At 38.4% G+C, this 11,529-nt stretch overlaps 1 protein-coding gene across 9 annotated transcripts; it reads left to right on the forward strand.

The window, feature by feature from the left end:
- The first annotated feature begins 1,263 nt into the window (after positions 1–1,263).
- LOC110786960 (uncharacterized) lies at positions 1,264–5,777 on the forward strand. 9 transcript variants are annotated; one of them, XR_002532960.2, is made up of 6 exons: positions 1,268–1,537; positions 3,844–4,117; positions 4,511–4,534; positions 5,155–5,224; positions 5,329–5,436; positions 5,539–5,777. XR_002532960.2 is itself a non-coding variant. In XM_021991544.2 (5 exons), the coding sequence occupies exons 2-5, from the start codon at positions 3,996–3,998 to the stop codon at positions 5,623–5,625; spliced, it is 303 nt and encodes a 100-aa protein (XP_021847236.1). In that variant the 5' UTR covers positions 1,264–1,537; positions 3,844–3,995; the 3' UTR covers positions 5,626–5,777. The 9 variants fall into 9 exon arrangements, 2 of the variants coding, with proteins under 2 accessions (XP_021847236.1, XP_021847238.1); XM_021991544.2 differs by lacking the exon at positions 5,329–5,436 and having other exon boundaries at positions 1,264–1,537; XR_002532959.2 differs by lacking the exon at positions 4,511–4,534 and having other exon boundaries at positions 1,269–1,537.
- Positions 5,778–11,529: the final 5,752 nt, after the last annotated feature.

The following is an 11,529-nucleotide window of genomic DNA, read 5'->3' on the forward strand; positions in this document are numbered from 1 at the left end:
CTCCTAGATCCTTCATCGAAAAACATTTCCCAAGCCAAATCTTGACAGATTTCAACATAGGAATGTCATTTCCGATAAGTAATATGTAGTCGACATATAATACTAGAAAAGCAATTTTGCTCCCACTGACCTTCTGGTATACACAAGATTCGTCTGCGTTCTTGATGAAACCAAAGTCACTGACTGCTTCATCAAAACATATATTCCAGCACCTTCATGCTTGCTTCAATCCGTAGATTGATTTCTTAAGCTTGCATACCTTTTTAGCATTCTTTGGATCCTAAAAACTCTCAGGCTGTGTCATAACACAGTTTCTGTTAAAACGTCGTTTAAGAAAGCGGTTTTGACATCCATCTGCCATATTTCGTAATCGTAATATGTAGCGATTGCTAACATTATCCGAATAGACTTTAGCATTGCAACAGGTGACTTGCCTGTAACCTTTTGCAACCAATCTACCTTTGAAAACTTCTAGTTTCCCATCCTTTTCCTTTTTCAGATGGTCCTTGATTCTCACCAGATACTTCTAAAGATCTATGAGTTTCATTCTGAATGTCATTTTGAGCATTCTCTAGAGTTTGTTATTCGACTCGAATTTCTTCGAGGTCTACTTTTCTCCCACTTTTCATTTTAAAAATGTGATCTCTTTCCAAAAAGATACCATCTCGAGCAACAAACGCCTTGTTCTCAGATGTATTGTAGAAGTAATACCCCTTTGTTCACTACTACAAATACACTTTATGGAGTCGGGCTTTTCGAGTCGCCTCAAATAAATAGGCGACACATAAGCTTTTAGAGTCTCCTGTTATAGAGCAGGCGACTCATAAGGCTCCATAAATCAAAATAAAAAACCAAATAAAAGGCTTACATGTCGCCTGCAACTTATTAGGCGACACATAAGCTTTTGGAGTCGCCTTTTATTTAGTAGGCGACTCTAAATATAAACGTTTACGAGTCCCCTCCCCTATAAAGTGGGACGCGTATACTTTACGTGTCACCTTGTACATTACAGGGGACACATATAGTTTACGTGTCGCCTCTTATATTATAGGCGACACTATATAGTTGATCTTATGTGTTGCCTTCTATTTACAGGCGACTCGTTAGATATAAATTAATTTCTTTATTATATTTCCGCCTTATTATATTTCTGCCTTAAAGAGACTATTGAGCGCCTACTTTAAAAAATATTATTAAAAATACTTAAAACAAAAAAACTTTCCCTCGAAAAACTTTCCCTCCAAAAAAGAGTCCTACTCCTAAATTGATTGTAAGTAGGAAAGCCTTCCCCTAAATAAAAAATACAAAAAATTTAAAGAAACTCTATCAACCTAAACCCTCGATCTCCGCGAAAAACCTCCATCAGAGAAACCCACAAAATACTCCAGAAATCAAACCCGACCTCCATTAGCGAAAACCTCCACCCACGAAATATTCTAGAAATTGAAATCTGATCTCCATCAACAAATTGCTACGAAAGTTTCTGACACAATCAGCACCACAAGAAGCCGCCGGCGACCCTCCAAAACCGTCTTCGGTTCGTCCTCTTCCTCTTCTCTTCTCTATTTGTAATTTGATTTAGTGATTTGCTTTTCTTGTGTTAGTGTGTTCATTATTGCTCCTTATAGATTACAATAAGGAGCAATTATATGATTTGTTGCTTAAAACTTCGAATTTTGAATTTAAATGGATTAATGAGAGTTGAGGGGTTGCTCTATTGTGTACCTGATTAACATTGTTGGATGATTTAGGCTTTAAATATATGTTCTGTGTTTTAATGTACTTGGTATTTTAGTTTGAGCTTAATTAATAGGTGATGGTTATTTCTGTATCCGAAGCACCTTATTAGTTGTTTATTTGTTATTTGTTTTATTATGAATGAAGTGTGTGAACTTTGTGTTTTATGTAACGTTGTTGTAGTAGTGTTTGAATACCGGAAACAATCTCTGAGTTTTATCGAATTTGCTTCACTCGAGCAGTCGATCTTGCCTTGTGCTTCTAAATTGCTCATGTCTATATTTTCTTACTGGAGTGTGGGTTCAATGGGGGGAACGAACATGACCTTGTTTTTCTAAGTTGCTGATAGGGGTCTGCATAAAGGTGAAGCCAATCAAGCCATCTCATTTACAGTATAGTAGTATACTTAATTTACTTTAGCTCTTGCTGTGGTAGTAGTAGCCATCTTATAGGGGTCTGCTTGTTGTGGACTGGAAATTACTTTAGCTCTTGCTGATGCTGTCTGATGTTAATTTAAAATAACTGATCTTGTAAGATGGACTTCAAATTATCGAGAAAGGTTATGTTTTACAGGTCATAATCTGAAGCTTTAGAGGTCCATTTTTTTGTTTGGAGTACTGTGAAGGACTGAAGCTAGTCATATACTCATTAGATTTAAGAGGGTTACACAGCTTTGTATCCATCGAGTTTGCATCAATCTTATGGTTGTAGGAAAATCGTCAAATGACTCAAATCCTATTTCTTATACACACCTACAGATTCTGCAAAATAGTTTGGACCTTCCATCTAACAAGATGTAATGCTCAAATGTGTATTAACTTTGACCAGATACCACTAATGAGCCAATTTCTTTAATAACAGGGATTCACCTGTCAATGCCTTCTCATCCACTTCACATTTACCTTCCACAACAACTCCATCAATAGGAATAACTTCACCTGCTTTGATTGCAATAATGGTTCCTAGATTTACAGTTGTGACATCAACTTGTTTACCAGTTTCAGCCATTGTTGCTTTCAGAGGTGTCATGCTTGTCAGAGATGACATTACAGACATAGCCTGTATATTCACAATATGAACAAATATAAGGCGAATCAACAATCAATATGAATGTGATCTGAAATTAAGGTGCAGATTGAGGTTTGTATATAGGAAAGAAATTGATCATACATACCTTGTAACTAGCTCTTGATTCGAGCCACTGAGCTATGTTGTACAGGAAGACGATAATAGCTGCATCTGTGTAGTCTTGTAGAGCTATTGTTAGTGATATACTTCCTAAGATAGTGATATACTTCCTAAGATAGTGATATACTTCCTAGCTTATTCCCCAATCTACCCATAACTAAGATACTATCTAAAGTACTCCTCTCCCTAAATCAGTTCATTGCACATCATTTCGTATTATTCATCTACTTGTAAACTCCCAACACATACCTAAAGGAACTAGGAATCTGCATTTTGTTGTCTCTCATGACTTTGCGTAACTAGGAATCTAGGATGACTTTCTAACATTGTCACTCTTACCAATTCTATCATATCTTTCTTTAATCAACAACAAACACCTTGCTTAACGAGGTGTCTGCAGCAAATCAGCAGTGCACAAGTTATGGAAGGATTAAATAGTTCTAAATATCAACCAAAATCCAAGGGTAGTTTAGAGACTCTTCCTTTCCCTAAACCAAGGCTTCCTGCATTCTTAGAAAACTCGGCAAATACTACAAATTCAGTAACTCAAACATAGGTAGAGGGATCAAAGAACATGGTACTTTGGCATGTTTATGAGCTAAGTAGTGAATTTCTGTGATTTAAGCAGAAAATATAGATCGTCAAGCATGCAGCCAAACAAATCAACAACAATCTTCTATATAGTAATTTTAACTTTATTTTTCAATATAGAACAATTAGTCCCACTCAGACTTGGTTTGTTCTCCTAACAAGCAGAGTCTATGTTCGTATGACAGAAAACAAAACACCAACTAGCTTCCCTGATGTATCCTTAAAGCAACAACTAGTGTCTAGTAATTATTGATTTGTTTACCAATTATTTAAATCGTGGAATGGTTTATGGTTTACCATAATCTCTTTCTTGATTGCTATACCTAGGTTCATGTTCAGTGGTCGATACATCATTCACAGACTAAAAGAGTAAATCAGTAGATGTCGAATGTGCGGACCAGTATTCTTATTTGAAACTCTACTCTTTATGAACAAACCCAGAGCTTCCAACACCAAAAGAGTAAATCAGTAGATGTCCAATGTGCGGACTATTGATTCTGCCTGTTCATTTGGATTGCAAAGGAGATCAGAATGTCAGAATCTTTAATTTCATGGCTGATGGGTCGTTAGACACTTTGCATACCAAAGGCTCCTTGTGTGTGTAAGTACTCTAGCTAAACAGCTACGGAAATCTATTTTATAGTCTTGTTTCCATGCTTTTCCTTCTCTCGTTCTATGTGCATGTATAGTTTGTTTGAATGATCCTTGCCAGCAAAATGATTGTCAATCAACAAAGGAGATTTGATGCTGTCAATCATCAATAGTTAGGTCTGTCGAGAGTTGTTGATTCAAGTTATTGCCTTGCTTGTTACTTCTGAATAAGCAGCATTTTGTTTCAAACATCAGGTTGACCTCGATTACTAGTACATTGCATTTAATGCTGCTGCTTGTCCTCCAACTTGCTAACGGCTCTTTTCCCTTATTTTGTCTTGTGTTGGGTTGGTTATCTTCTGAAATAGCTGCTGCCTGACCTTTCTTTTGTCTCCTGCTGTAGACTAGGTGGACCCGCGATGTGTTGGTACGTTTCATCACATGCCACTAGTTTTTGTTCTTCGGTTTTCTCTTACATGAGAAGTGCTAGTTGCTTAGAGCTATCAGATGTTTAGTGGTAGACTTTCCCACTCTCACTACAGATTTTTCCATACAAAGAGGGGGAGGGAAAGAAAGAGATAGGCCAATGGACATACTGTTGATTAAGTGGATCTGTAATGTTGCTATGCTTTTCAATCTCATCAATAAGGTGTCATAAATGATGGAGCTGTCTACCTGTTTGTATTTTTTTCCTGTGTTTCTTTTCTTCTCTTGTTCCTTAGGCGATGGCATTTGCTGCATTATAGATTTTTTAGGGTTTGAACTAGCAGTAGGAAATAGGTAGAAGCAGAACATAAGTAGCTCTTGCTTATGTTCATAATCTTCAGCTAACTTGATCCTTGCCAGCAAAATGATTGTCAGGGTCAGAAACAGCATACAGTGTCCCTTTATTTTCGTACCTTTGATACCTTCATATCATTAACAACGTCAATTACCAGATTTTCTGATGATTAACCAAATACTACATTATAAAGATGCATGAATTACTCCTAAAACACTAACTCAAGTTGCATTAACTTATGTGGTTTTTTTTAATTTGATGTTCAGGGCATATAGGACTCTAATGAACATGGACAAAGGATCTCGGAAAACCAAGTTAACGTGGAAGGTGGTTGAGGTAATTTTTTATTAGATTATATTTTTTTATTGTGAGATTAAAGACCTTATTTATTTATGTGTTGACATCATTATTATTTTTATTTTATATTATATGTCGTTAAGTGTCCTCGTTCTCAACAAGTTTGGGTAGTTGAGTCCGGCTATTATGTCATGAAGTATATGGATCAAACAGTATCACTTGTATCGAAAAAGGAGCGTGATTTTTAAAAGGTAATTAACGCATGATATTTTTATCTTTAAATTTGCACTTGCTTGTTTGAGTGTACTTGCATTGTTTCTAATATATCTATGCATTTGATTTTGTGTATGTAGCATTTCGCTCCGGAGGCATATACTCAAGAAGTAATCGATGATGTTCGTGAAAGATGGTGTAGATTTTTTATTGATAATTGTTTATAGTTAATTAATTTCAGTTTGACACTTAGTTGACATAAACTTCTTAAATTCGTGCCCAGTATTTTCCTAATATGTAAAAATACAAAAGTATTATGTATGACTTTAGCTTTTATCAATTTTGGAGATTATATTGCAGTGGTTTGAATTTTTATGTATGCCATTTAATGTCGATTGGTCTGCATGTGGCCATTTAAAAAAAATGTGGCGCATCTACAACATCATCGACGTCCATTTTCGCCGCTTCTCAACTATATAATGTACCATATACATCGCCTCGAACAATGGAGGCGACACCATAGAGTATCATATACATTGCCTCGAACAATGGAGGCGACACCATAGAGTATCATATACATCGCCTCGAACAATGGAGGCGACACTATAGAGTAGCATATATGTCGGCTCAAAATAAACAGGCGACTCTACATAATACCATATACGTCGCCTCAAAATAAACAGGTGAAACCATAGAGTACCATTTGAATCGCCTCAACATAAGCAGGCGACACCATAGCGTACCCTTTGAATCGCCTCAATTGAAGTAGGCGACACAATAGAGCACCATACGCGTCGCCTAAGACGAATTAGGCGACTCAGAAAAGTACACATAAATCCATAGATTTCCTCTTCGGAGTCGCCTCCAACATAAGAGGCGACACATAAACCTACCTATAGTGTCGGGTCACAGGCGACACATAAAGGGGGTACCTATAGAATCGCCCCCTGTGGAGTCGCCCATGAGGCGACTCTATAGGTGGTTAAGAGGCGACTCTAAAAGGGTTTTTTGTAGTAGTGGTTTCCTTTGGATAGCCCACAAGGATACATTTGTCAGGTTGAAGTTTGTCTGAAATTAACCGTTTGACGTATACTTCACAACCCCAAATCTTAACAAAAAACACTTTTGAAGGCTTTCCAAACCATAACTCATATATATGGAGTCTTTTCAACAGCTTTAGACGGAGCTCTATTTATAGTGAGTGCAGCTGTGTTTAGTGCATGTCCCCAAAATTCTATTGGAAGTTCGGCCAGACCCATCATTGATCTAACCATGTCTAGCAAGGTTCTATTCCTCCGTTCAGACACATCGTTCCATTGAGGTGTTCCGGGAGGAGTCAATTCTGATAGAATTCCACATTCTTTCAGATGGTCATCTGATGAGCGACATTTATGTCGCTCTTAGCTTAGGATTTTATGTTAGTTTTTATGCTTTTTTATAGTTTTTATAGCTTTTTGTGTGAATTTTATAAGTTTCGTTCCATCTTGTGCTTTATAGGTGATTATGATGAAAAGTGATGGAAAACAAGTAGAATCAAGCCAAAACAGGGCTAGTACGATCGAGTGATGATTTGTGCGCCCGAACAGAGGAGTGAAAATGGGCATAAGGAATATCCAGTTCTGTGCGATCGAACGTGCTCTGTTGTTCGGTCGCACATAATGGATTTTTGGAGGCAGAATGTCTCAAATTTGGAAAGCGACCGCACAGGTCCTCTACTCGACAGCACAGGGATTGTGCGATCGAACATGCTCTGTTGTTCGGTCGCACAGAATTGATTTTTGGAAGCAGAATGTCTCAAATTTGGGATGCGACCGCACAAGGTTTTCTACTCGACCACACAAGAGTTGTGCGCCCACACAAGTCCTTCTGTTCGAGCGAATCATACTGCAGAGGAGATATGAGCCAAAGAAACCCCATTCGACCGAACAGGGTTCCTCGTTCGGTTGCACATGACGAAGGAAGTGTTCTTTGCTGCCTTCGCTCGCACAGGTCTCAGTTTTTGCTCGAACGGTTCTTTACGTTCGGTCGCACAAAGGGTCCGTGCGACTGAATGGCTGCGCGGGCTGCTCTTATTCGAATTTTGGCTTCTATTTGGGGAAACTTATAAATAGATTTTTCGTTTATTTTGTTAGGGGAGAATTTTAGTTGACATTTTTAGATTCTCAAAGTTAGTTTTTCAGCATTTCTAGAGAGAGAAACTCTCCTCCATTGAAGCATCAATTTGTAATTCTCTAAACTCTTCTTCTAATTTTGTGCAATTCAATTCAATTTCTTAATTCTTGCTTTTGTTGTGATTGTTGATTGTTCTATAATTCCTCCAATTCTTGAATTCTTCTTGATTTTACTTTAGTTACTTTGATCCTTAATTCTCTTGTTGATTGTTCAATTGATTGTTCTAGTCTTTGATTCTCTCTTTCTAATCTTTCAATTCCATGCTTGCTAGTCTAGAATTAATGGATTTCTTGATTTCTAGTATGATTAGTGAGTAGAATTAGGTTAGGGAAAGGGGAGAATCTAGGGGCTTAATTAGGGGAACTTGATGATTTGATTGATGAATGATTGTGATTAAATTGATTTAGAGCTAGGATTTTCCATGATCAATTGAGTAGTAGTTGCAAATGCTAGTTGATTGAATTAGATTGGAATGTATGATTTAGGTTCGGCAAGACATTGTGAGCCTAGTTCATGCAAGTGAATGATAGTTCCTATTATATGCAAGCTTATCTAGCTTAAAACTAGGCGAAAGCTCTTCTATAGGCTAGGTTGCTTCGTGTGCTCTATCCGAGAGGTGGCGAGCACGTCATTTGGTTTCATTCCCCTATGTGCTATGTCATTGCTGATAGGTTATGATACATATGACAAAACATAAATCATGCGGAAAAACCATAAAGCCAGGAAAGCATATTTTTTACACATAATCATTTAGCATAGTTTAGATGCATACACTTTGTTGCGTGCCCTCCCTAGCTGCGCGCGAACCGAACAAGAACAAGTCTTTAGGACTCCAAGTGTCGTCCCTCCGTAGATAGTCCACAGCACGTCCGGATCCGCCTTAAGCTTGACCAACTAGAATCGCCCTTAAGGTAGTATAGATTTCGGCTGATTAGGGGCAAGAGAGTGGCTGATTTTTCTTCAAAATCTTACCTTTAGAATACTTCAATTGTATCTATAAATTATGACCCTAGGCTCCTATTTATAGAGGTATGGAAAAGGAATCATAATCCTATTAGGATACTAATTAGTTTAATTAGAATCCTGCTAGGACTCTATTAAATAAACTTTATCTAATAGGTTTAGGATTTAATCTTTTATCGAATCCCGATAGCTTTAGGATTCGCACACGAGCATCGCACGAGCACCGTACACCTGCGCAGGCCTTGCGGCCCACTCTGAGCCCACAGCGCCTCGGCCCATGCCCGCTGCCTGTGTCCGCGCGCGCGCCCAAGGCCTTGGCTGGGCCTGGCTTGCGCTGGGCCTGGTCGAGGCTTGGCGTGTGTTGGTGATGCGTGTGGCTTGCTGGGCGATGGCCTGGCTTCGTGCTGGGCCTTCGTCTAGCGAGCCTCGTCCGATGCTATTTCGTACGATAAGCTTCCGATTAAATTCCCGATTCCGGAATTCATTTCCGATACGAACAATATTTAATATTTCCGATTCCGGAATTAATTTCCGTTTCGAATAAATATTTAATATTTCCGTTTCCGGAATTATTTTCCGATTCTGACAATATTTCCTTTTCCGGCAATATTTCCGATTCCGGCAATATTTCCGATTCCGGCAATATTTCCATTTCCATTAATATTTTCCGATACGTACCATGTTTCCGTTTCCGGCAACATCTACGACTTGGATAATATTTATATTTCCGATACGATCCATATTTTCGTTTCCGGTAATATCATCGTTTCCGGAGTATTCATTTCTTGCTTGTGACAATCTCAGCTCCCACTGAAACCAAGATCCGTCGATTCCGAATATCCATAGATGGAGTATTTAATGCCATTAAATACTTGATTCGTTTACGTACTATTTGTGTGACCCTACGGGTTCAGTCAAGAGTAAGTTGTGGATTAATATCATTAATTCCACTTGAACTGAAGCGGCCTCTAGCTAGGCATTCAGCTCACTTGATCTCACTGAATTATTAACTTGTTAATTAATACTGAACCGCATTTATTAGACTTAATATTAAATGCATACTTGGACCAAGGGCATTATTTCCTTCAGTCTCCCACTTGTCCTTAGGGACAAGTGTGCATTTCCTAATTCCTTTGTTGCTCGATGCTTGCTCTTGAACATAAGGTAAGAGTTGTCATCCTTATTATGTCCAGAGGTGTTTCTCGGTTTCAGAGTTCAACTGATCAAATAAATAGATAATCATAGCCTATGATTCATCCGAGCACGACCATGCATTTTACAGTTTCTAGCTCTCCGAGTGGCCCTGTATAACTTTTAAGCATCTCATCCCGATTTATGGGAGGACAATCCCAATCTTGCGATCTTGAGATTAGACTTCGTTTGATAGGTGATTACCTGAGCGTTGCCTTTATAGCCTCCTTTTAAGGTGCGACGGTTTACATCGTCAAAGTAACCAGTTCTCAAACAAGTAATCTCAAATCACTCAGGTATTGAGGATTAGTGTCTAATAATTTTTTAATGAAATTTACTTATGACAGATTTTCATCTCTTAAAGTAAAGTTTAATAGGTCTGTCCGATACTAGTCTTCCCAAAGTAAGTATCTATGCAAATGATTACGACATTGCCATGTCCACATAGTTCAAGAAACAGAACTACTAGTCATCTTGCATTCTAGTCGTCTAACGTTTTCTATGCGTCCAATTTTATAGAAAACTCCGACCAGGGACCATTTTCAACCTTTGACATTCAAGTTCACTTGATAGACATTTCTTAGTCACAACACTGGTCCTGACAGTCTATCTTGAATATATCGTCAAATTGAAGGGACTCATCATTTAATAAACCACAAATTTAATGGAAAAATGAATTCTATTCATTTATTGTGAATGATTAACCAATAATGTTTTACAAAGTATTAAACTCTAAAACTTTAAAACATCAAACAAGGACATCAAAGCCATTCTCCAATATGCTTGATTCCCATAGCTGCAGTGTGCGAGTTGTTCTTCACCTGCGGCAGAGGTTTAGTCAATGGATCTGATATGTTGTCATCAGTTCCAATCTTGCTTATCTCGACTTCTTTTCTTTCAACGAACTCTCGTAGAAGGTGAAATCTACGAAGTACATGCTTGACTCTCTGGTGGTGTCTAGGCTCCTTTGCCTGTGCAATAGCTCCGTTATTATCACAATACAGGGCTATTGGTCCTTTAATGGAGGGGACTACACCAAGTTCACCTATGAACTTCCTTAGCCATATAGCTTCCTTTGCTGCTTCATGTGCAGCAATGTACTCCGCTTCAGTTGTAGAATCCGCAATGGTGCTTTGCTTAGCACTTTTCCAGCTTACTGCACCACCGTTGAGGCAGAAGACAAACCCAGACTGTGATCTGAACTCATCTTTGTCGGTTTGGAAACTTGCGTCCGTATAGCCTTTAACAATTAATTCATCATCTCCACCATAGACCAGGAAGTCATCTTTGTGCCTTTTCAGGTACTTTAGAATATTCTTGGCAGCAGTCCAATGTGCCTCTCCTGGGTCTGACTGGTATTTGCTCGCAGCACTGAGTGCGCACGCAACATCCGGGCGTGTACATATCATAGCATACATTATTGAACCAATTAATGATGCATATGGAATCCCATTCATTCGTCTACGCTCATCAAGTGTTTTTGGGCACTGAGTCTTGCTTAGAGTCATTCCATGAGACATGGGTAGGTAGCCTCACTTGGAGTCTGCCATCTTGAACCTATCAAGTACTTTATTGATATAAGTGCTTTGACTAAGTCCAATCATCTTTTTAGATCTATCTCTGTAAATCTTGATGCCCAATATGTACCGTGCTTCTCCTAGATCCTTCATCCAAAAACATTTCCCAAGCCAAATCTTGACAGAGTTCAACATAGGAATGTCATTTCCAATAAGTAATATGTCATCAACATATAATACTAGGAAAGCAATTTTGCTCCCACTGACCTTCTTGTATACACAAGATTC

Source organism: Spinacia oleracea, chromosome 5, assembly GCF_020520425.1.
Source record: "Spinacia oleracea cultivar Varoflay chromosome 5, BTI_SOV_V1, whole genome shotgun sequence".
Classification (NCBI taxonomy): Eukaryota; Viridiplantae; Streptophyta; class Magnoliopsida; order Caryophyllales; family Amaranthaceae; genus Spinacia; species Spinacia oleracea.